This window comes from Xylocopa sonorina, chromosome 3, assembly GCF_050948175.1.
Source record: "Xylocopa sonorina isolate GNS202 chromosome 3, iyXylSono1_principal, whole genome shotgun sequence".
Taxonomy (NCBI): Eukaryota; Metazoa; Arthropoda; class Insecta; order Hymenoptera; family Apidae; genus Xylocopa; species Xylocopa sonorina.
In genome coordinates this window covers 12,055,754-12,081,100 of record NC_135195.1, presented here as the reverse complement: position 1 = coordinate 12,081,100, position 25,347 = coordinate 12,055,754, and the positions used below count along the sequence as shown (strand labels likewise).

Below are 25,347 nucleotides of genomic sequence, written 5' to 3'. Positions count from 1 at the left end.
CTGGGATGTTCAATCTACCGTTGTTTTCTGATGAAAATATTTATCGTAGGGTACGCGTTACGATTGTAGGATGCGCAACGCTGTGTCTCTAACAAATGGTAGAGGCTGGCATTTATTTGATTCCATTTTTGCCCTTAATACTCGTGTACCAAAGAAACGGAAGAAGTAAATAAATAGCTTATTAAAGCGGTTTTAAAGCTACAGAGCTCTTGAATCTAGCACTCGACTATCCGAGAGATATTGAAACGTTCTCTAAAAACAGACATAACAAAAGCATTCGAGAGAGCCTACTATCAGCTACTTCCACTTTCAGCGCAAACGTTCGAAAGTATTTCCTTAAAGGTCGGACAACCCTCGTCTCCTCGTTCCATAACCGGCAGACGAAGCTCGTTCCCCTCGATCGTAAGTCCGACTTTTAACCCGTTCCTACCGTCAAATAATTGCAGCAAGAATTTCTATTAGAGAAGTTTCCAGCGGAATAAACGGGGTCATCGTTGGAAGAGAGAAAAAGAAATATATAAAATAAAGGAGGAGGGAGAGCGAGGCTATTGAAGGTCCCGGTCCGGTCGAAAACTAATTAATTAGTAATGAACCAGCCGATGTCGATGGAATCTCTGCTACTAAAACTATGAGAGTCGACCGGCTCCTCGAGTAGTCGTCTTCACAGCGATCCTTTCTACGGATTAAAAGTTTCCGTGGCGCGGAAACGTCAGCGTCGAAATTAATCGTGTTACCTTGGTGGAATTCGTACGGTGCGCGCACGGAAATGATCGATCGTCGGCCCATGAAAACTAATTCTCGCGCCTTTCGTTGCGCTGCGATGTTGATTGCTCGATACCCATTCCTCCGAGCATCGCCTCGATCAACGAGAAAATACTTGCGAGTCTTTTCGAGGAATTTACGAACCGCTCGAAACTACCCAGTCGAATCTAAATCTGCTCGCGATATACGCGATCCCGCGTCGTTAATTAGAAGTCGGCAGACTATCGGACTGCGAAGTTTCAAGCTCGTCTTAATTGGTTAACGTGCCAATTAGTCGTCATTTAAACATAGAACCGGTTAATATTCAAGATGGTGACTGTTTTAGAATTATTACAGCATCGAAGACTGTAGAGGAGGTGTGAAAAACGTATTTCAAAAGTATTAGTTTTCTGAAATGGATTCTTTTCTAGTAGAATAAAATTTGATCGACCGTGCAATGATATTTCTTTTCAAGAACTCTCGTATACAAATTCCATTTAAATCGACGCGTTTCGTTTGAGCGATGTCTTCTGTACGCAGAATGCACGCGACAGATACAATCTAATTCAATGCCACTGCACTTTTTTCAAACGGCTCTGTGTATCTTTGCTTGTGCTGGGCTTAAATCGATCAATCGATTCTAATCCCCGATGAAAAAGGGAAAAAAGTAAATCTTATCTGCACGAACTTGTTCTAAATAACGCGATGGACTTTTCGCTTATCAATTTCACCGATTTTTTCCAGATAACCGGTCTATCGGAGATCGATGCAATTTATGGAACGGGAGTAATAAATTACACCGATAACATTGACGAATCTCGACAGTAGACGACTACTTTGCCAGATAAAATCGCTGAAAAATACTATGGACATTAACAGGAGCGGCTAGTAATTGACTTCCGGATTAACGATGCCGCGATACGTTAATTACTTCGCGATGAGTGTTTACGTCCATGAAGCGTGATGTTCTTTATGCCATACGTGATCACAGCCTAGGCGATTTCATACTTTCCTTCGCACGTCTAAAAATGGTGCAGCGATTTAGATACCGACGATTCTCTAATCACCGTCAAGTTTAATTCAACAGGGCGACAAGCGATCGTTGCTTTTTACATTTTACACAAGCGGATTGTACATTTATTTAATGATAGCGAACATTTAATTTTAACGAACTGGAATAATTTTAATGACCATAACGATAGTGGTAATAGTAGTAAACAATTTTTCGATGAGCTCTGGTTTTTCTTAGAAAGCGAGGAACTACGCGAATCTGATAGACCCACGTCCCTTATCGCGTATTTTGTCCCTGATGTTGGATACGATTATGGTAATTAAATCTGGTAGACGTGATGGACACAGGATGCCAGTGGAAACGCAATGGACGATAATCACGTCTAGCGTATTTCAGTAGCCAGCGAAAGATGAGATGAAAGGGATGATGTAAAGACGTTAGTCAGAGATGGAAGGATAGATTCGGATTAAATTAAACAGAGCCTCTTTCACGGGTAGACGAGACAAAGAATTTCGAGGAAGAGTATCTTTAAAGGTAAACAAGGTGTTCGCACTTTGATTCCATTTTTCTTAACGAACGTGTCAAATATGATGTTATTGATGTAGCATTGCGAAAAACTGCGCGATTGCATCGTGGACGAGCGAGTAATTAATAAAAAGCGTGACTAACACCGCTTGGACGCAACCGCGACGGGGACACGTTCACAATGGGAACAAAGCCCGGCCAGAGGAATTACGCGATTGACTTTTAGAATTGTTACAAGCTAATGCCGATTGCCGGTGCTTCGCTTTATTCCATCGCGTCATAGCGTCCCGTAATGCCCGTTGCAGGATGTTTAATTGCAGGACAATAGTCCACGATCTATATATTTGCCGACAGAATGTGTAAATCAACATGCGCAATTAGCCCTCAAATTCTAACGACCCGATCGCGAAACGGCCAATCGCTCCCTGGCCGCTAATAATACTCTGCGACAACAGCGGCTATGTAAATTGCGAATTTAGAATTTAGATAAATCACCCTCACGTTTATACAGTTCACTGGTAATTGGATAAATATCTTCAAAATCCTTAAAAATTCTGTACAGAAATAGAACCTCGAGTATCGAACGGAACACTAACCAAACTGTTAGCCAGTCGGGTTTTACGTTTAATATTAACACTTGTAAAATATTTAAAGCAGAAAGACGATAATCAACAATGAAAATCTCTCTGATAATCTTAACGATTATCATCCTACGATTTTTGGAATATAAACTGGATGATTCAGAGACGCGTTACTTTCGAAATCCTTTACCTGAGATATTCACCGCGATGGGCGTATTTCTCTCAACTAAACCAAGCGGCCCCAGCCGTAACCCAGGAAAAATTATAAATTCGCCGACTCCACATACGCTCGCGGGGGTAGAATACGAAATTAGTACACGTAAAGAACAGACTTGCCTCGGTCCCTTTAAGGAAACTTTATCGAGTCCCGGGGTAAGAACGTTCGAGCAATCTGTCGGGGTTGCTTGTCACACGATCGAGCCCCATTGTGATCAGAGGGGACGTGCCGCGTCGTGGGACGAGTAGAGCGGCAAGGTCATTGAAAATTCTTTATCGGTCGAGGGACGGGGGCCTCATTCAGAATCCTATCGCGCCCCTCGCGTACCACGACGTGATTTTTATCGGGCGATATCGTTGCGATCGCGTCTGCGAAAAGGCGCGGGCTATTCTTCTTCCCCTGTGCGCGATTCGCCACCCCCGTCTCCCCCTTGCTCTGCGATATTACAAACGGTTGCACCACACGCCTCTTGCGCGTGGCGCGCTGCATTGTCGGGCGGATAAGGATTTTTCGCTGAATCAGAGTAGCGAGTTTCCCGTATAAAAGCAGGCACCTACGCGCAATCTTGATATTGGTCTAAGATGTTCCGAAGCGTGCTACTTGTTGTCCTCATTGCCGGCTGCCTCGGTAAGTGCGAGCTGAGGGCGGTGGTGCATCCCCTCAGTTCTCTTAGACGATTGCTTCGCCCTCCGTGCTGCGAATAAATAATTTCTTCCCTCGCTTCTACGATATTACCGGGCATAACACGCCCTTGCTCCTATTAATACTTGGATAGTTCACTGTGATTTCTATTCGGAAGCTTTAATTTTTTTTTGAAACGATGCGATTTTTTATTAGCTCTCTCGATGTTGCAGGTGCCGAGGTGGACGTCCAGCGTCTACTTCCCGACTCTCAAATCGTCGGAGGAATCCCAGTGGACATCCTCAACCATCCGTATCAACTGAGCTTGCAAACCTCTGGTCACATTTGCGGTGCCTCGATCATCAGCACCAAATGGGCTATCACTGCAGCCCATTGCGTGGGGTAATAACATGCACGCGTCAACTTAAAAGCGAACGCGTGATCTGAGTCAATTTGAACGATCCGCTTTGCATACGATAGATAAATTTGTTCGGTTCTTATCGAGGAATCTTTTATACTCTCAAGCTCTCGTTACAGCTGTATCGCGTGATACTTTTTCCACGCGTCGACGGTGCTTCTCGCTTTTCTTGCTTTTAAAACGTTAATAACGAATTACACGAGCCAGGTGATAAGATATCACGGTCATACGGATGATCCGGGTGTTTTCACGCACGGGAACGTTCATCGGCCGATCGAGATAATAGTTTCGGGAAGCCATCGCGATATTAAATCGGCTTTGCGGCTCGCATTCCACCCCCGATCGCCGACTATTATGCAATAACAATAAGGCCGTCAAATACCGTGCGCATATTTTGGAAAACAAACAGCCCCGCCGTTCCGCTTATGCGTGCACAGGGGATGCCTGGGATCGCGCGAATTTTCATGTTCGATCAATTACAGATCGCCCGCCAGCCGATACACTCTGCGAGCCGGGAACACCAATAAAAACCTGGGCACCAGTTACACCCTGAAGAGCATCACTAAACATCCTAAATATGACTCGCGCACCATCGACTACGATATCGCGCTTTTGGAGGTACGTGGAATTTCGGATTTTCGTCCGCGCCCGATGGAATTTCAATCAGGACGCAGAGCGAATTTTGAATTTATGCCTGAAACGAAACTATGCCAGCGAATTTGAATGTTAACGCGCTTATATCGTGTGCAGATTAACGGTAAGATCCAGCTTAACGACAGAGCGCAGCCTGTGAGACTGCCGTCCAGGGAACCATCGGCTGGTACCATGGTGAACGTGACTGGTTGGGGCACGGTTCAGGTAAATCGTTGAATCGTTTTACGCAACGATCTAAGATCGATCGATCATCGATGCAAAGGTTTGACGTTTCCATTACAGCAAGGTGGATCGACTACGACAAACCTGATGAAAGTATCCGTCCCCATAGTGAGCAGGAAGCAGTGTAACGATGTGTACTCGTCGATGAACACTATTACCAACCAAATGATATGTGCTGGTTACACCTCGGGCGGAAAGGACGCTTGCCAAGGTGACTCTGGTGGTCCTTTGACAGCCAATGGTGTCCTTTACGGTATCGTGTCCTGGGGCTATGGCTGCGCTCAACCCAAATACCCTGGCGTCTACACGAACGTGGCTAGCCTGCGAAGCTGGATCAAGAGCATCAGTGGAGTTTAACTCGAGGAAAGTGTCACCATACAGTACAATTACAGTATATGTACTTGAAATAATCATGAAGAAACGCGTACTATATTTTCTATGAGCTAATGTAAAAAAAGGCGTTGTTAAAATAAATATGTCTGTTGCAAAAATGAGATGCGCTCGTAGGGAACTAGGCAGTGAATGTTAAGACAAAGTTGTCCCTTGTAAAAGGGCCTTTCGTCGTTCAATTCGAAATTCGAAAACGATTCTATTCCTTGGCGCATTCTTTCCTAATTACAGAGCGAAAAGAAAGCGATTCGTTATTGACGTTCGACGACAGATTGACGGATGAAATAGTTTGTTTAACCGCGAAATGCTTTTTACGTCGGGCTATCTTTGATCCCGGGAGTACCGCAAACTTTCTCCGATAGTTTATCCAGTTGGACAGTTCGGATCAAAATCGCTGTTTCACCGTGAAGCTCTCGCCGTTCAATCTCTTTGAAGCGTCTCCCGTTCCTCTTTTCTATGTTACCTGATAAAATATTAACTTCCATTAACGGCCGTTTCATCGCTTCTGCCGGCTAGATCGAGCCAAGAATAATTTTCCACGATTGTGTTTCAAGCGACGAGTACATTGTTGATCGTAGAAATCGAGTCAGAAAGAAAAGAACACGAGACTACGCGTGTGTACACTTCACATTCGATGCACGATTTCTAGTATCTGACGATCCTCGACGTTATCCGATCGGATCGATAAGAAATCATCTCGAAAATCGTTGTAGAAAGTAAATACACGTAAAACGCGTGTGACTGGGCACTCGAACGGGCGACAAAGTGTGCAATGTTTACAAGAAATACGTTTTATCAAGTACGCCCGATCGATTACTTTGCAAATTACTCGAAATTGGATATAAGGCTAATCTCGACACGACTGTTCCATTATCTCTGTCTCGATACGGTATCGCTAATCACGATCTCGCTTATACACCCGGACATGTCGGCGGTGTTATTTTTTCACGCGAAAGCAAAACGTTCCTTTCTTCCTGTCTACCGGGATGGACTATTGGTAGACGCGAAATGGATTCCAGGTACGGCTTTGATGTTCAGGCGAAAACTAGATAGTGGCTAACGATCGATAACGGCGTTTACCACCGAAATATTTCCGACCCGGTCACCGATGACTCCTCACTAGGTTATATATTCAATAATCCAGCCGATTACTGGTTACTTCGCATCGATCGACGCCAGAAATGTTCCAAAAAGTATCGCTCTTGTTCTGCATCCTCTTCGCGGATAGTGAGTCAATTAATTCTCTGTACTCGATATCTCAGCCAATTAATTCGACTGGCACCAACATTTGTAAACTCTGTCAACTAATATTAGAGTAATTACTAAAATGCTTTAATCCTTTCTGTGCAGCTCTTGCATACAATGCGAGGTTCGCGAACATCACGGAGTATCCTTACCATGTAAGTTCATTACGTCCCCCTACATACACGCGTATACTACTGTCATCATTTACTCATGGTTGTTCATATAATACAGGTGTCCATTGAGAAATACGATAGACACGCGTGCAGCGGAGCTCTGATACACGAATCCTGGGTAATAACCGCGGCGTCTTGCGTTTTTCGGTAAGTACCATCCAGGAATCTCGCACGATATTTCAGAAATTGCGTGATCGTACAGGGTATAAATTGTTTACAGAACGGATCTGTCCGTGGTGAACGTGAGGGTACGCACATCCACGACTTCTTCCGGCGGGGATCAGCTGCAAGTGAGCAACATCGTGGTCCACGAGGATTTTGATAAACACCTGCTGGGCAACGACATCGCGCTAATCAAGGTACTAGGGGGACGTTTTTTTTTTCTGCTGCTGACAGTTTCCGTGACTGGAGGCAATCGTGACGATCGTCCGGAACTTAATGCGGCTCGGATGTTCCACATCGATGTGTCTATATTTAAAGAATTTCATTTCATTTGCACGTGTCAGTGATATATCGGTTTTTACTGATGCATCGCGTTGACAACGACCAGGCTAGTCGTGATAGACATCAGCCGCGAATTTCAGAACAGAAAACAAAATTTACGTCACACTCGTTCGTGTTGGCGGAAATAATATCGAAGTGTTAATAATTTGTTGTGGGATCGAACGTGTTCGTACGTCGAAACACGCGACGGATTTAATGAACGTCTCCTTATGATGTATCGCTGGAAAATTCATCGCGATACATGTCAGGGACGCGTCGACGGTAATTCTCGAGTTGATCATTGACACGTGAAGGATCACGTAGGATGTTTATAGCGTTCAATACATTTTGTATTGGTGTAACGTACGCTTTTTGTTTTTTGGAGCGCAGTTGAAAATTCCTGTACAATTTGGAGCGAAACTGTTACCGATCGGGCTGCCGCAAAAGGAGAGCCATCAGCTACGCGATGGAACTAATTGCTTTGTGACAGGCTGGAGACAAATCCTGGTGAGCTATTTTCATGGCATGATTAATATGATATTATTAAGTCTATCTCAGGAAGCTTTGGCACCGTTCGGAAGTCGTTCATTTATTTATTATATCGAATTCTATCGATTTTGTATCATCATATACGTACTTCTTCTTATCCATTTTACCAACGGAAACGAATTGATGAAATTTTATCCGCAGATAATGCGGGAAAATACGATCGAAATGTGCTGCGTTTACAGCATTGTATCGTGATGCGAAATCGTTGCGAAGGGTCGTTCGTTTTATGCCCACCGCTGATTATCTTTTCGTGTCATCGTGCGATCATTAAAACGCAAGCTCGTTTAACTAAATATTCACTTTCATCCCGTTATCCGATTCAATTTCAGTACCGATACAAAATCTTGATAAAAAAAAAGCAGGTACACTAAAAACCAAACGCGTACACTTTTATGACGATCAATTTCCAATTGCTCGGTGGAAGAGTACAACGACAACGTGGATCTCAATTTCGTTAACGCTATTTAAACTATAATAGCTCAGTTAGCTCACAAGTTACAAAAATTGTTCAAACTGACCAGTTTCGAATAGATCAACCCAGATTTCTAATAATTTTCAGCCTGGCGTAGAGGAAACCAAGCTCTCCGTGATTACTGTGCCGCTCGTGAACCAGAAAACCTGCAATTCGAAGATGCCCTGCCACAAGCCACTGTTCCAAAAGATGCTCTGCGCTGGTAACATGACCTACGGGGTGGAGACGTGTCAGGTAAAACGGGGATGGGTAGAACGTGGCCTGAAACCAGGTCCAATGGGTAGCAAATGTTGGTAAGGAATGCGTCGCGTTCGAGACAACCCCGCGACACTTGAGCGTCCTGAAGCGTCTGCTCGAGAAATCCTTCGAGCTCGTCGCGCGCGACACAACTCGCGTTCGTTGTCTACGCTTGCTGTTGTGTCTGTTTGCATACTTTGGCAACGTCAGACACAATCGTTTCCGAGGACAATGTAAGGCTCGAGTCATCAAAAACGCGCCTCCTCGAGGCGCCTCGTGCGCGTGGCACGTAAATGAAGAGTCTCGCGAGCTAAGGGTTGGTTTCGCGAATCGACGACTCGGAAGACGGATGACTCCGTTTTGTGCAAAGTCGTCCGACTGTCGTCGACGAACGATCGACTGTTTGTTGCGGATGATCGATGCTTCGAGGAAATGGACTAATTGCTCGACGAATCGGGGGGCTTTCGTTCGACTTTTGTCAGGGGTGAGTTCGTTCGAGGCGATTCGAGTTATTTTAATGTCTGTTTCCTATCAATGGGAAATAAACGTCGACTTATGTATCGCAACGCGGAGAATTTCGTATTTCGAAGGTTTTCAAGTTCCAACAGTGAGTTACGAAGTTTGAATAGTTTCATAGCTGCGGAGCGCAAGAGTTCCAACGGGTAGTTGAAATGCAGATTCGAGTTAGACTGTGATGCGTGTTTCTGGTAATTTTTTGATCGTTCTCCGCATTTCTCATCGCGCAATTAAATAATATCGAGAGTGTATTCCAACAATTTCTGATGCCACATAATATTACTCCACAATCCTTCTCTGTTTGATCGTAACCTGGTTCATTTCGAACGTTACACCAATAGCAATGGCCTACGATTTATTTGAGCAAATATTGATTCGCTTCGGTGGAAAAATACGGAGCTGAAAAGAGCTGGATCATATGTTCGCATAGGAACGAACATTCGTTGACCTACTCCAGAAACGCAAATGAAATTTCGCAAACGATACCCGTTGATAATAGCGAACTATAACATTGGCCGTAACAAAGCCTGAATTCTCATTCACCGATCCAGTGTTATCCACCGAACGTTCACTGGCCATTGAAATTTATCAAATTCCATTCGCAGTGTTTACCATTTATTAATGCACTTGTTTACCGTGCTCGAGTCTTCGATTACGTTTCGTTTGTAACAATGACGTCGGAAACGCGTTCGTATCAACAACGGGGCACGTCGAAATTTCAACAACCGTGCAAAATGTTCATTGTTAGAAAAGTATGAAACGAATAAATCGCGGGGGTTCGTTAACGCGGCTCTGATTGCTCTTCGAGCGCGCTGCGGACGCGTACACTTGCTCGGATAATTAAGCGGTAATTCGACGTCCGTCGAAACGCGCGGCCGATTAATTTAGGTATCGACCGATCGAACTCACGATTGAGATCGTTACGCGGACTGTTCGCACGCGCGATACCAATCTCCTCGCGAAATACAGAGATAACGATTGATCGTGAACCGAGAGATCGCGTTTGGACGATGCTGGACACTGCTACGGATATTTAACACACCAAATCGAACCACCAATACAGGATTCCCTAATCAAAATCTCGAAAGAAGTAGATTTTAACTAAATTAGCTACTTTAATACGATTGCTCTCTGAAAGTTAGGAATATCTGCTTTCACCGCAGCAGAATACTTTCCCCGCGGAGCAACTCCAACGAATCATCGAACGCGGCCAATTAATCATAGACACGATCAATGAACTCATTAACGCCCAATATTCGCCGTCGCGTTTCACCACCGATTGGGTCGTCGTGCTAACGGTTCGCCGAGACGAGGCACAAAAGGTGGGACGCGTTATAAGCAACGATTGAATACAGTCGGCTGAATAGGAACTGAACATTATTCACCGGGTATAATAGAAAATTGTCACAAAGCACGGAGATTCCTACACGCTCCATCGTTATAATGACGACAATAAAATTCGCCTGCCCGGTACAAAGAGCGATATCATTCGGTCGGTTCCTCACCGCCGATGAATTTCAATTTCTTTCTGCTTTCTCTCTCTCCCTCTCTCTCTCTCTCTCTTTTTTTTTTTTACCGCTTCAACCCGTCCGTCATCGTCGATAGTTCTCCATTGAAAACACAATCTCGCGAAGATTATAAACGCTCTGCCGCCTTTCGGAACCGGATAAACGCCGATCGAATCGAGCGTGCGAATTTTGAATGCGAGCGCGTTTAAACGAAGCAGAACTAATTGGTATATCCGCGCTGTTCTTTAGCGACGATTCCAGCCGTTCGTTGTTCGGGCCAATTGTCGGGTACGATATAATGCGCGTTTTGGCGGTAGATTGTTCGACTCGAAACAATTCGTCGGCTTTAACGATACTGGCAATCACCTGCAGCGTTTGCGCTAACTCGAGAACGTCCGAAAAGGGGGTTGCATTGCCGCGTTCTTTATTTAGAGACACGTACTTTCGACCCGTGGTATTTTATACAGATTTTATAACGTTTCACATATGATTTTATAATAAATGGGTTTGAAGACCTGAAATATATTATTTCGTGCAAACTACATTTCTGGATACAAAGGTTTTCCATGTGTCTAGAACAGGAGCGGAGAAAAATCCATTAGTAAAAGTAGGTAATTTGAACGGTAATTATTCTCATTAAATCTTGTAATGGGTCATGTGATTTTAGTCGCGGAACAATGGACGTCGGTACCGAAATTGTCATTCGTTTTCGACATCGTACCGTATAATTCATTCATGCGGATATAAAATTTGTCATAGTTTTATCTTGTAATTGCATTCCTAAAGTCCATTCGTTTCGATCGAGATAATCCTTTGAGAACGGACTAGAAACGACCACTAACCAAATAACCGAATGCGAGCAATTCTGTTAAAGGATAACGCGTTGTTAAGAACTGAACGTCCGACACGTTGGAACTGGACAACTAGTTTTTGTTGCCACGTAGATGAACGTAACGTTGTGAACCTTGGGGAGAGGGATGAACAGAAGAGAGAAGGGTAGAGGGAAAATGATAAAACGTAGGAGGAAGGCGGAACATAGGTACAAGTAATCACTGAAACTGTCAACCTTCGTCTGCTTGCAGGATGATCCAGGTGCTCCGCTGATGGAAGGCCAGACGCTGATTGGCGTTCTATCCTATGGATTAGGGTGTAAAACTATGATACATCCGGGCGTGTACACCCGCGTCAGCAGTTACCTACGCTGGATCTCGACATATTCCGGTATCCGGTTTACATGAGACGATATTCGGGGTATGCAACAATGTCAACGTTGCTAACGTTCACCGGAATCGCGACGTCGAACCAGAGAGCTACCTAATTTTAAAGGGGAACGGGACGCCTTGTGGAACGCTGTTACTTTATCAATTTTTCTGACTTGTTTCTTTGTTCACCAACAATATACATCTCTCGCATATTGAAGCCAAAGTTTCATATTGCACGATGAAATTCCAGCCTTGATTGTCGGGTCTCTGCCAAGTAAAAGAGAAAATCGAGAACCCAGGACTTTGATTGATCGATGTTTAGCTTGGAGCAAAAAACAGGTAGCTCCGTTTAAAAGAAGAGATTATTTATCGCGATTGTCGTCCGGAACAGAGTCGGAATTGGAGTTCCATTAAAAATTGTACTTGGCGACAAAAGAAAAAAAGAAAAAAATATCTTCTTTAAACAGGCCATAAATTCGCGACAACCGTTGCCAAACGACACTGTAAATCGTAAATTACAGCTTCGAAGCACCATCGATCGTCGGACGAGCCAATTAGCGGTTTCGTCGGACGCGCGTACTTTATAACGAACACCAAATTCGTTCGATAAAACACAGAAACGGTCGAGCTATCCATTGCTTCCGCGCCCTGTCCCAGAGCTGTTCGTTCATTAACGGACTAATATATGTTATTTTTATGCTAGTCTTCGACAATTCAAGCAAATAATTACGTTCTGTGCAAGAAATAACTGTAACAGACACCCTCGTCGACCACGCCAGCATGAAGACGCCACTCCATGTCGACCACCCCATGAGAAATGATGCTAAAAGATCGACTTTCTTCCAATCGACTGACTATTTCACACGTTTGTCCACGCTCGTACGTGTAAGCTTCATTATCGACGCGTCTATTTTCGTCACGTTCGAATAATTGAGTAATATCGAGAAACAATTCTACTGCTAATTGACGTTTATATCCCCGGAAAAATGAACGATAATATCGGCCAGTTACCAACGATCCCAAAAATTGTAAAATATTCAAGAAGAACCGTGTGACGGGCGTGGATGAACGTTCGATCGTGCGCGATAATTGGGGCGGTAATTGCAGATCTTGTGGCGGAGGGAACGAGCCAGGACGATATACGGTGCATCATTTATTACTGAACAAAATAACGCTCGTAACGCGATTAAGATACTCGCAACAATCGAGGGTAACGTTTTGACGTATCGAGAGCGTGTTACGATCGGGAGAAATGCAACCCCCGATGGCGGTTTGTCCGCTCGTGAAACCGTTGGCTGGAAAAATCTCAGAACCACCAGCTGCTCTAACAACGGTGTTTGTTGTTCGTGATCATGAAATAAGCACAGAGCGATCAGAGTCCGGTTTTGTGTCTGATCCAGTGCCGTAGAACGGTGACGCGTGTGTAAACGCCTGGAAAAGATGGGTCGGCGCATCTGCTGCCCCATGACACGATTCCTATCAGTCTGTCGTGCTGCACTAACGGCCCACCGCTGTCACCCTACGAGAGCAATGCGATTTCATTTGATTTCAGTTTATCACTATCGAGAAACTTATAGCTGTCCCTGACACGTTTCATCGTCGATTCTTAATTACAGATATCGGAACGATTTTATTTTGAAGTCACGATCGATCAAGGTAGACCGATTGCGCTGGATTTCTACGAACTATTCGAGAGAAATCTAAGGAAATGAATCGTTCCTACCTTGCACGCGTCCTTGCCGCCAAAATTGATGTAACCCGCGCAGATCATTCGACGCGTGATCGGCCGATTCGAGTACAATCGCGAGCATCGAGCGTTAGAAACGAGGGGCACCTCGACCTTGTGCAACTGAGTGGGTGACGGTCCGTCGGTCCTCAATTGTCCCCAACCGGTGACCACCGCCTTGCTACCAGCCGCGTAATGATCGGCGATCGGTGCCAGCAGGATCGGTCTCACCCGCGAGCTGTACACCAGCGGCTTTTCCAACTGAAATAGTAATTGGTTTGAACGTTGCCAACCCGTCGAGAGGCTGTGCATTGCGGAATTGATTGTGAAACGGTAATTGAATTCTTCGTCCGTACCCTGCGGAGATCCGTTAATAAATAAACTTCGTCGATCGGCGCTCGGTTCGAGCTGGACCCAGCCTTACTCGACTGTTCGGATTTCCGTTATTACGTGACGGTAATTTCTCGAATACACTGCGAATACACTCGAGCACGAAACTGCGGTATTGATATACCAGTTGCGCTATCGGAGTTATCGTGGTTTTAAAAATAAGCGTCTACCAGTTGTTCGAGATCGTAGAAAGTGATTCGTGCTTTCGAAAAGTATTTGGTGACAGTCGATTTTTTCGGATGATTAAAATCGCGGATGATTATTTCGAGATTACTACGAATTTTGCGTGCAGTTGCAGTCTGTTGTTTCGAACGATGCAATTATTGTGCAACTGTTGAAGCTTCACGGTTTCATTTATTTTTTTTCGTACTGGCGGAAACTCTGCGCGCCACTTGTATTACCGTCGAAATTTCGCGCGCATGCAATTTACAGGGTGTTTCATAATTGACGGTGCAGTAAAAAGTTTTCACTATTTCGTAGGCACGGTGGGCTTGCGAAAAGTTTACAGTGTATATCCAATTACCAAATCCAATAAACGCGCCGGAAAAAAAAAAGAAGAGAAATACAAGTAGCGCACAGTGGAACCCGATAACTCGTTTCGAGTGCACTCGAAAACGAAGCCTCTCGCCGAACTTATTTTTGTAATATAGAACCGTGATCACCAGTTAAAAAACATTCTATCCAATTCCGCCGGCAACAACTCTCTCGCGAATTCACGATCGAAGATCGCAAGGAGATTAATCCATCGGGATAATAATAAAATGCGATAGGTGGCTGCTCACCCGAATCAAAGCAATATCGTAGTCAGCTGTGGATTTTCGATAATCATCGTGGACAATGATTTCCCTGGCGTTGACTACGGTCCCGTCGTCATCGTTCAGATCGGATATCCCTGCCTTGATGGAGAAAGATTCATGGTAGAAACTGAATCGGAGCGAGAGGAAAGAGCGTTCGTTAAAAGACGAATCAATCGCGCACACACAAAAATGTATGCATAGCGTACAGTGACTACGAGAAGTATCGACAATTTTCGATCAAATTTTTATCTTCTCTCCTGAGTATCGAAGTCGTGTCGTCGCGTAAAGGTACCATTAACCCCTTTGGTAGCTGGTCCTCGACTCTCACGATCTGCAATGCCGCATTCGCGTTAAAAAATATTACACGAGCAAGCATAGGAATTTTATATTTCATGTTTTTCAATGTCTTTTTATCACTGCCTCTTGATAAATGTTTCAAAATTTACTAGACTGCATACGCGATTCGAGCGTACGTGAAATCAAATTATAAAGAATAAGTGGCACGAGATCGTAGGATTTTTTGCAGTCACTGTACGCACACGCGCATCGTATAACAAGATCGATATCGCTTGTTAAAAGTAACGAAAAAGGTACGCGTAAATAGATACCTGTAAACGCAGTGCGCTGCCGTGACGATCCATTCCTCGCTAATGATAGCGCCACCGCATACGTGACTATTGTCCAATTGGAGGGACACCTGCAAATTTTCAATCGGCGTCGATCAATTTCGCGGATGATCGACTCTGGAACTTGCGAGCTGTGAAACTGGCGATCGAGAAAATTTCCCTTTTCGCCTAGTTAATAGGAAATGTTTAAATTGCACGCGAAAACGGTCGCGACATTCTTACTTTTGCTCTGGAAGACAGAAACTCTTATGATAGAAAAACTTTAGCGTCACTTTTATCTTATAATTTTTGTAAGACAAAACCGCAAAACATTCTTAAGCCTCGATCGCGAAAGAATTGAGGGACATCGAGGAAGAAAATAGAAGAGATCTTGTTCTGTAATTAAAGGAAGCAATTGAACGGAAATCGTTGCCAATCGCTGTGTCTGAGAATGTATATGTATCGTATCGGTTTTTAATACCACGTTTCGAACGAAGACGCGAGCGATACGTTTCCGCTTGATGAATTTCGACCAATTAATCTTCGGCCAATTCCGGGTACGATCGTTTAGAATACTTACTTGATACGGATGTTCATTGATAGTCGTTGGCTGGCCTCCAACAATGCGGCTCTCGTCAACTGGAAGAATCAATTGTTGAATTTGCATTTCCGTCTGCACGCTCGTTGAAAAACTACTAATTAAACAGCGATGTTCGCCGATGAATATCGTCGGGATTTAATGGGTTTCCTTAAACCGGGAACAGTCGAGCGATCGCAGAAGAGGCGATTGTGTTGTGGAAATATCGAGTGGGTAATACTTTCCATCCAATAAATCAAAAATTGGACGAAACAATTCGGGAGTAAAAAGATAGGAAAAATACACGAGAACAGGCAGCAATATTACGAGTTGTGCGCGAACCGAAAGATACATCTCGATGGGTGTAATTGTATTTAAATAATTATTGCGATAAGATAAAGCGGTACCAGTTGTACAAATTTTCCTATCGCAATCGCAGATGTTATTTTGTATCAATTCGATCGGATGAAAGTTCTATTACTATAGTGAAGATAAGTACTATGAATATGTGTAGTGGAGGATCCATGGAAACGTTTCAGAAACCACTGTGAATATTTCGAACGATTTGTTATTCGAAGAGAAGCGATGCAAAAGTACGAACGCGAGAGGGGTAGGAAATTTAATGATATTTTCCGTTTTGAAACGTTTCTATCGAATCGTGGCATTGCACAATGGCCAGTCGTACATACGATCCGTCAGAATGGTCGTCTGCGAGAACGCGAATGGCGCGAGCTGCAACAACAGTAGTAGCGGCGTATACATGGCGGGAACTTGGCGAAAGAACTACTACCGGCCCGCCGTCAGGCTCGCCCTTCTTTTATTTCGATATTCGGGTTAATTGTCGTTCGTATCAATTTACCCGGATACGAGGAAAATTTCCGATCCACGAAAGTCCACGGACTGTCGACCTAGATTCCGCGCGACGATTACGCGAAAGGAGCAAGGCTAAAATAAAACTTGAACGCCGTGAACGCGCGATACCATCGTACCTTTGCTACCAACCAATTAAGGGAATATTTTTGTCACCGTCCTCGACGAAACTGTACCAGCGGGGCGAACGCGTGCGTGTTCGTCGCTCGAGGGTACCAGGAATTTAGGCTATCAGATCGATTATTAATTTTGGGCACACTTATTTCCGTATGCTTATTCCTGGCATTAATGGACACGGACATTATCAACGAGACACTCGAGGAGTTATTGGAATTAGGTCAATGTCCCGATACTGCTCAACGTGGACGTGCGCCGTCGAACAGCAGCAATTATACTCTCGTTTAAAAGCGTAACCTCGAGGCGGGGGCTCGCGTGCGAGGCGTCACGTGGAAAATTCGAAGCACAGAAGAGAACGAATCGAAGGATCATTAGAGAGGAAAAGTTGTAAGCGCGCGCGCTCTACGCAGAAGCCAGCGAGCCGGAAGGCGAACGACAGACTGTGTTGTTCGTAAGGTATCGATTGGCCAGGGCGAGCGTAATGCACGTTGCATTAGTATGCCGCGTCTGGCATGATTCTTACGAACGGCACGACGCAACCGGGCAGAGTAAACTCTCTCCGTGGCCCGATCGGAATCGGGGCTCTTGGCCTCCCTTCACGGGGGGGAGCAAGGAAGGCGCCGATCAACGCCGGCACGTACAATGGGGACGCTCGTTTCTGCCGCCCTTTACGAGTCAGCCACCTGTGCAAAGCTGCAAAACCGTTTATTCAATGGCGCGCAGACGACGGAATGCCCTGGGCACGTCCGAGTCGCTCGTAAAATTAATAATTCCCGATCCCTCCCGAACGAACCCGCTCTGTCCTTGTGCAGGAGGACGCGAGAACGAGGAGAACCAACGCGCCGCGTTGGTGCGTGCGCGCGCTGTGCGGGGTGTTCGCGAAAGAGCCCCGACCTTTTCATCAGCAGCCCTTTCACGATGGACAGGTAATTCTTTCTTTCATTTCCGGGCCGACGCAATGCGCTCCTGTGTCTCTTGTTGATCAGCCAGGCGCTTCGATCGACCGACTTGTCTTTTTTGTTCTTCCTCTCTTGCGACGTGTGCATTCGAACACTTTTGCATTTACAGACTCGAACGAGTGGAGTATGTGCTCGTATCGTAAAGTTGGGATACGATTCTCGTTATCTGAAATTAATTACTCGTGGTTACATCGATCGTAGAGTGTTTGCTGCGCACGACGAAAGTATTTTCTATTAACCGAGCGGAAGTGTCGTTTCGCAAAAGCGTCCGAGGCGAATCGATGATCGCGGTCGAGCGGCGTTTATTGCCATTTCCGGTTCTGAGGCTGTTCAGGTGATGTCGCAAACGCTCGTCGATACGGTTCGACGGTATTTAAAATTGCGCAGTCCTTCCAGGAAAATGAACAGTTTCAGTGGCCGGCGCGCGATGGACTGCTCGCTAGTCGGCCATTTTGTGGCGCAAGGAGCGCTAGTTGCGCCGTTTAATTGTGTCTGCTAAACAGAGCGCAGACGTTCGCGGCCAGCTCGTTTTATATTCGCAACATTCGCGATAGCCCCGTCGAATTATCCAACGGTTTCCCACGAAAACGAACCGCGCTCGTGGCAGTTCGTTTTCGAGTCGGAAACTGCTGGCAAGCACCGACCGAGCGACGTTCGAATTTCGGTTAACGCGTTTTAAAATTCAGCTCGGTGCCCGCGCGTTCGCGGAGTTAACGCGCGAATTAAGTTTAATGGCGGAGAATGGACGAGCGAACGGTTTTCGAATCGGTACGCACGCTTCTCGCTGCGAAGTATCCGTCGAACGGAAACACCTGATTCGGTCGAACGTTGAGTGTTCGAATGTTAAACAAAATTAGGCCAGCGGTGAATTTATGGAGACACTGAGTGTGTTTCATTTTCAAAGAGTACTGGGGATGTAGAGGTTTTAAATTTGGTATATAAACTGCAGGAGGATTTGGTATATAAAATCGTAGCGCTATTTGATCCTCGTTATTCCTATTATTAACTCTATCACGTTTGGCTCATAACTCAAGGATAATACAAAAGACGTATACTTTTCTAAGCCAGATTTCCCATTCCGTTCAGTCCTGCCACGATTGAAATGTTTCGAGCGACTCGTGCTCTCCCAATCTCAAAGGACTATAACTTTATTAATAACGAAGTTTGCCTCGATCCGTTCTAATCCTTCTCTTCTTACAAAATGGCAAAGTACCAAGAAAACAGTGGGAAAGATACGAGAGATACGGTGCCATTAAAATATCATCGTTCAGTTTTCGAGGGGCCAAGAGGAGAGAGAGAGAGAGGACGGGGACCGAAATGAAAAATTCCCGGACTTGGAAATTATGCGAATCGTACGATTCAGAAACTGCTTGCGATTCTGTAAATTTTAGAACTCCGCGGATTTGCTTTCAATTTGGCCGAAATTTCGAGTGTTTGCAGACCAGCATCAAAATCATGCGAACGCTCGCAGCGGAAGTCCTTTCAATATTGAATGTTCCCGCATCCATGGCTGCAGTCTGCTGGATAAGCCTCGCTGATGAATCTACCTAGTGGAATTCGAAGGAAATGCGAGCAACTTTTTTCATTTCCTTTCCCTTCTCTGCTCGAGGCACGTTTAACGTCGCTGAATCGTTTAAACTGCTAACCGCAGCTTTGTGTTTAGACAATTAGCAGAAGGACGAATACCTTACATTTCGTTACAACGGATCGTATTATTTTCCAGTCTGTAGCATAGCACTGGAAGCGAAAGAGAGCAATTTTACAATTTACCTTCGTATGTCGTATAAAAATTCGAACTTTTAATATTTATTAAAAAAAAAGAGACGTAAAATAAATATAAAGTACAGAGGTATAAATTTTCGAGGTTATCATAGGAAGAGGAATATTATCTGTATATCTTTGTTCGATGGAAAGATTTATGGGCGCGAAAAAAGAGCGCAAGCCGTTTTTCCGTTTCAGCCAGCACAGTGCGCAGACCTCCCGTACGCGGGGAGAGATACATAAATCTTCGCGTAATATAGTGTACGCTGAGAGACATTAATTCTACACTTTCGCCTTGTCCTTTATCCAGCTTCGCACGGCGGACACTCGCGTGTATACCCCGGGATATTTAGCCTCCCCGCATCCCTTGCCCCAGGACACGATGCCAATTTGAACGCCGTTCTGCACCAGCGGCCCTCCGGAGTCACCCTGCGAAACGTGCAAACAAGATTTTCATAGCTCGCAGTGCAAGTGCGTCGCGAGAAGGTCGATCGCGAAACGTTGAAAATACGATTAAACGAGAGAAGAGCCAGGAAACGATCTCGCATCTTAATTCTGAATTAAAATATAAATGCAACAAGAGTTACTTAAATTTCGCGCCCTTTGAAGTGACGACAAGTGACGAAATAACGTATCAGGATTGTGCATGACATTAATCGCACGAGATCTCGATAAAAGTCTTCTCGTTAAAAAATTTGCTGAACCGTTATCGCGCGATTTCTTCGAAAATACTCGTATCTAAAATCTCACGCGACGATGACATAAATTTAATAATATATTACGTAAGCGTCGAATTTGATACTTGATAAGTACAATCAATCTTTGGAATTAAAACGTGGGCCACGAATCAATTTACTGTGAACGATTTTACGCTGAAGAGGTCGAGGAGAAAAAAAGAGAAGAAGCTTACTTTGCACGTGTCCTGACCACCGGTCAAAATGCCAGCGCAGATCATGTTGCTCGTCACTTTGCGCTGGTTTAAGAAGATCTTCGTGCACTCGTCCTGGTCCACGATGGGCACCGTCAACGTTTGCAGCTTGCTCGCCACAGGCCCGGTCGACTGCGAGCAACCAAATACATAATCCAGTTTATCATATTAAACCAGTGAATCGCTGCGTTTTCGAAAAGCACGTCGTCCGCGAATCGCGACCAAGGTAACGCAAACGCGCGCACCGAGGAATGTTTGCTATGACGAACGAACATTGTCGATCGATTGACAAGCAAACCTTAATGTTTGCACGAGCTCGCGCTGGTAGGTAACCGGTCCCAGGGACCGCCGCCGTTGACCGAAACATCGAGTCACCGCATCAAACACGGGTTTACCCTGTGCAACAGCTGTCAGACCGACGTACATGTAACCCCTCCTGTAACACGATTAATCTCTACCGTGTTATACGGAAAAGTGTTTGAATCATCGCTACGACGGCCCCGGATCAATGATGGCAAATATAGCTGCGCGAGTGTAAGTGTTTGCGTAGGCACGCGGCAAGAAACGAGGCAAACAGACGTAAACTGGTGACCAGGAATAGTAACTCGTGTCTGAATAGGAGTCTATTAATGATTTTCCTCTGCTACGTAGAGATTACTAGAGTTTATTATTACGCGAGACCATTGTGTCTATGTTGTTTCCACGATAGGATTTTGGTTCGTACGATCAACCCCTAAAGCCTCATTGGGATCGACTCGATCGAAACGGAGTGACGCGTAAGAATTGTTGTACCGCGTGGTCGCGTGAAAATGATATTTTTGAAGTACCATTTTCTGAGAGGATCGCCTGTTCGCGCGTGCCGGAAAATGGATAGCGAAATCTTACCGTCAAACGACCCCATCCTGTCACCACCGCGCGTCCATTGGGCTGCACCACGGTTTCAGACTCTGCTAACTTGATCGATTTCACGGTATCGCTGAACTGTATGGGCGACGGGAACTGGAAATACACGCGGGTGTTGCTCGTGAATAATATTAAAATTAGAAAGGAAGTGTTCGAGGGAATTGAAATCTCGTACGAATATTTCGAGACGTACCTTTACCAAGGCGACATCGAAATCGTACGTTCTGTCGTTGTACTTGTTCGGCCAGGCAAGCGTCTTGATCCCGTCGATTAACAGACCGTCCTTGTCGTAGTAAGAGCTGCCCATCCGAATACGGAATTGCGCTGGATTCAACCTGCGAGGAAGTCGCAATTAACCGCGGGTACTTTCGTGACACGGACAATTACGTACCGCGAGTATCGCAGCCTCGGGTAATCAATAAATTATCTAGAGTAGCAGCAGCTCGTTTCATATCTCAACCAACGATTATACATACCCGTAGACACAGTGAGCCGCAGTTAGCACCCAGTTTTCGCTGATTATAGAGCCTCCGCATAGCAAGTTGTTGTTATAGAGAAGGGACACCTATTGCACGGAAACGTTCGCCACGGTCATTATTTCGATATCACATCGTCGGATTATACAACGTGGGTGCGTGTTTAACGAGAGAATCGCGTAAATCGCGATCAATTTACCTGATATGGATATTCGCCGATGGACGCCTCCCGTCCCCCCATAATTCTTGATTGGAGGCAGCACGCGTGTCGCGCCAAGCAGAGCAACAAGATCACCAGCAACATGTTTCACGATCGGACGTCTAACGACTTACTGTCTGCCGCGAAATCAGAGCAGCCTAGTTGATCGCGGCACTGATAAGACGGCGGATTTGATATCGTCATTAAAATACTTTGATTGCGTCGTCCAGATCGATATCTCACGTGTGTAACGTCGCGATCACGGGGATGGGCTTCCCCGTATTTCCTTCCTCACATTTTCCCATCTATTTCTCCGTTTCGTCGAAACTTCCCGGTAGTTCCCGGTGTACGACGCGTCTACGTTGATTGGCCGTAACAAAATTCCTCCTTGACTCTGCACCCCCGACCCTTCGCCACCCCCGTGGCTGAATGGACGGGTTGCCGTGTCTTAAACAGCGAACACTCGCGCTCCCTACTTCGAGTTACGTGGAAACTCGCGTGAAACGAGAGTCGTCAATCGACGGTAGGGCGAGATCGAGAGTTGGCGAAGAATAAAATGGAGAAGCGAGGATATGCAGTCGAGAGAAGAAAAGTGGGTGGAAAGGATGCGTCGATGTCTGAACTTTGACTGACGCGGATGGCGGTTCTCGGAGGAACGTTTTAGACGCGCGATACACTTGCGAGTAGATTATGCACGTAGATCATTTCTTGGTATATTCTAAAAATGATTGCGTAGTCATTTTCGATCCTGTTCACAGTCATTTCGTTTGCTTATCGACCTCGAAGATTCGAATGAGTCACAATCAGTCGATACAAACCGAGATCAGATTAACATTATTAGGAAGTACCATTCTTTTTCGATGCAATCTCTGTGTTTGTGGAGTAGATATCTATAATGAGTACGTGATATTATTGCGTGATATGGCACAACTTTAGGCAATGTTACTAGTAATATCATATTACAAATGTTAGCTGATACGTTCGCTGTTAATTTATGCTTATCGAGAAACAGTTCAATTATATTTGTCAATGAGGTTAGTCTGCAGTGTTAACGTTTCTTCGGTTGGAAGAGCTGTTAACAAGTTGTAGAAGGAACCAAGCAATTACACCCGCAGTGAAAGGGGTTAACGTATAAAGCACACACGGACATTATAACAGCTCCGAGAATTCCCATCAAGAGATACCTCTCGTCACTTTGTTTTCATTTCAATAACTCGCGCCCACCAGCATAGATTTCGAGCGCGAATCGCCGTTGGACGAACGGTGCAAAAATAATATTTAAACGACCCCATATGGACAGCGATTTATCGAGCCAGCGCTTCAGCTCGTTGCGCAGACACAATCCATCCACGCGCGTACTCTGCCTCTATATTATTTTTACCACAATCCACCACAATTTCGATTACACTTGACGGTAACTAAAACCACGCCTCAAAAATAAAACAATCGAAACAACGACAAACAGTGCTCAATTTGTGGCCGCCAAAGCGCGCCCTCCCGTTCTCCGTTTCATCCCCTGCACGCGTGCACGCGGACGCTTGCAAATCTTGTCGTTCGTGATAAAGTTAGCTAAAAAAAAAAAGAAAAGAAAAAAAGAAAGAAAGATGGAACGAAAACGGAATAGAGAAACGAGAGAAAGTTGAATGGTAACCGGGAGAAAGATATCCAGAGCGGATTTATTCAATGAACGCACTTTACGAACCGGTTGTTCGCCGGCGTGTCTACGTTCTATCGATTCCGTAGCGAGGGTAGAACGCGAGGCTGCCGCGAAACACGGGCACGCGTTTCGAGGCAGGCTGAGGGCGGCTGCGGGAATTAATGCAATGCCAAACGACTCTCGTAAACGTAAAAGGCCAGGCAGTGGCGTTAAAATTATATGATGGCTGTACCGGCGAATGCACGGGGGTGCGCGTACCTACCTCAAGTGTATTATAAATGTGATGCACGCGGCTCGCAAAGGAAGCAACGTGTATTATTTATAGCGGAGCCCAGCCGAACGCGATGAAAATAAGGCGGCATTAGGAAGGCCCGTGGATGAAAGTGAGCCCACTGTTAACCCCGTAACGTGTAATCCGCTGGAAATTACCATTTAAATTCCGGCGTACCGGCCGCGACGAGTTCCCCGCCGCGACTGATGGGACGAGAGCCCTTGATTAACACCCCTAAAACCCACTCGCGTTCCGAGAACGATACTTTGTATTGTTTCAGTTTCGTTTCGCTCGGAATTTAGTTAACGTCACGCCAGTGACACGTAGCTTTTGAACGCTCGTGATAATTACAACCGTGTCGAATGAGCGCGTTATCGATGTATAAAGTCTGGTAGATGAGATTACGTGGCTGATGGAAACCGTCGAAAAGTTCGATACGCATGGGTCAACGATCGATTCTTAGGATTCTGCTTATCGAATTGTTTCTTGTTTATACACCTCTTAATGCTGGATTTCGGGAGTTTAATATCGTTGAAAAATATTTCCCCTTCAAATGGCAAAGGATTGTACTTTTGAACCGACGTTTTAAAAAATAATGAAAATTGTTTGCTCTCCGAAAACTAACGCCGGTTTGCAGTGCACGATGATACAGGTAAAAGTACCCCACGTTGGTCGGACCAGAGAAATTCACAAGAGAGCAGCTGACCGCGCCCAGCTGAATCTACTTACAGCTACCGCGAGTAAAGAAAATATTCGGACGCTTGGTGCAATTTGAACTTTAGAACCCCGCCTTCTCTCAGACGGGCGTGTGTAAATACAGATTTACGAACGAACGTTTGAAACGGCACGTTGATCCTTCTCGTGTTAATGGTTCGCGTATTAGGACCGAATTATCGGGAGAGATTTCGCGGGAAATCTTTTCTGGCGCGTTCACCGACGCCGCGCGCAGGGAGATAGTCGCGGAGGACGCCGCCCTCCTGTAAACGCGGCATCCCTTTCGCACGGGAACTTTCTTGCAGCTTAATTCGTTGTAATCTCTTCGAAATTTCCAACTCCTAATACACGCTTAGTTTCTACCGCGAGCGCGACGGGCTTAACGCACGTAGACGCGCGTGCACGCGAAAATGCCTGGCGTTCCTCGAGCGCGCGAGAGTCTCCGAATTCACCTCATTATATAATTCGCGGAATTCGCCGGTTGCTGTACGTACCAGCGTTTTCGCGCGTGTTAGTCGAGAAGAGTGGACAACGACGGTGGGAATTTGCGCAAGACGCGGCTCGCGCCTTCCTCCCTAACACCGTTGATTAGCGAAAATTTAGCCATTCGCGAACGCCGACGGTGGCTAAT

At 45.4% G+C, this 25,347-nt stretch overlaps 3 protein-coding genes across 3 annotated transcripts in view; 2 read left to right on the top strand and 1 right to left on the bottom strand.

Moving 5' to 3' along the window:
• Positions 1 to 3,552: 3,552 nt before the first annotated feature.
• LOC143422296 (trypsin-1-like) overlaps positions 3,553 to 25,347 on the top strand; it is a 279,262-nt gene continuing 257,467 nt past the window's right edge. The window contains exons 1-5 of the mRNA XM_076892854.1: positions 3,553 to 3,703; positions 3,931 to 4,099; positions 4,598 to 4,733; positions 4,866 to 4,973; positions 5,052 to 5,358. Of these exons, the coding sequence (XP_076748969.1) occupies positions 3,658 to 3,703; positions 3,931 to 4,099; positions 4,598 to 4,733; positions 4,866 to 4,973; positions 5,052 to 5,348 (756 nt within the window). The 5' untranslated portion in view covers positions 3,553 to 3,657 and the 3' untranslated portion in view covers positions 5,349 to 5,358. The remainder of the gene's footprint in view (positions 3,704 to 3,930; positions 4,100 to 4,597; positions 4,734 to 4,865; positions 4,974 to 5,051; positions 5,359 to 25,347) is intronic.
• Positions 6,079 to 11,902, top strand: LOC143422286 (trypsin-4-like). Its single transcript, XM_076892840.1, has 7 exons — positions 6,079 to 6,608; positions 6,732 to 6,781; positions 6,858 to 6,946; positions 7,020 to 7,158; positions 7,673 to 7,789; positions 8,391 to 8,537; positions 11,647 to 11,902. The coding sequence occupies exons 1-7, from the start codon at positions 6,563 to 6,565 to the stop codon at positions 11,800 to 11,802; spliced, it is 744 nt and encodes a 247-aa protein (XP_076748955.1). The 5' UTR covers positions 6,079 to 6,562; the 3' UTR covers positions 11,803 to 11,902.
• On the bottom strand, positions 13,048 to 22,232 carry LOC143433491 (transmembrane protease serine 9). The gene is made up of 11 exons (XM_076910829.1): positions 22,075 to 22,232; positions 21,876 to 21,964; positions 21,593 to 21,734; positions 21,382 to 21,495; positions 20,479 to 20,628; positions 19,855 to 19,997; positions 15,865 to 16,021; positions 15,288 to 15,376; positions 14,665 to 14,806; positions 13,490 to 13,753; positions 13,048 to 13,285 (listed from the first exon to the last, which is right to left on the bottom strand). Exons 1-11 carry the CDS (start codon positions 22,177 to 22,179, stop codon positions 13,139 to 13,141), a joined length of 1,542 nt encoding a protein of 513 aa, XP_076766944.1. The 5' UTR covers positions 22,180 to 22,232; the 3' UTR covers positions 13,048 to 13,138.

What these genes read in the sequence shown, in the direction of transcription:
- LOC143422286 (XM_076892840.1), top strand. Translation starts at nt 6,563, where the DNA reads ATGTTCCAAAAAGTATCGCTCTTGTTCTGCATCCTCTTCGCGGATA. An exon ending in CTGCATCCTCTTCGCGGATA is followed by an intron (nt 6,609 to 6,731) that starts GTGAGTCAATTA and finishes CTTTCTGTGCAG; the next exon opens with CTCTTGCATACAATGCGAGG. An exon ending in GCGGCGTCTTGCGTTTTTCG is followed by an intron (nt 6,947 to 7,019) that starts GTAAGTACCATC and finishes AATTGTTTACAG; the next exon opens with AACGGATCTGTCCGTGGTGA.
- LOC143433491 (XM_076910829.1), bottom strand. Translation starts at nt 22,179, where the DNA reads ATGTTGCTGGTGATCTTGTTGCTCTGCTTGGCGCGACACGCGTGCTGC. An exon ending in GCGGCTCACTGTGTCTACGG is followed by an intron (nt 21,735 to 21,875) that starts GTATGTATAATC and finishes ACTTCCTCGCAG; the next exon opens with GTTGAATCCAGCGCAATTCC. An exon ending in TCAATGAACATCCGTATCAA is followed by an intron (nt 15,377 to 15,864) that starts GTAAGTATTCTA and finishes GAAAATTTGCAG; the next exon opens with GTGTCCCTCCAATTGGACAA.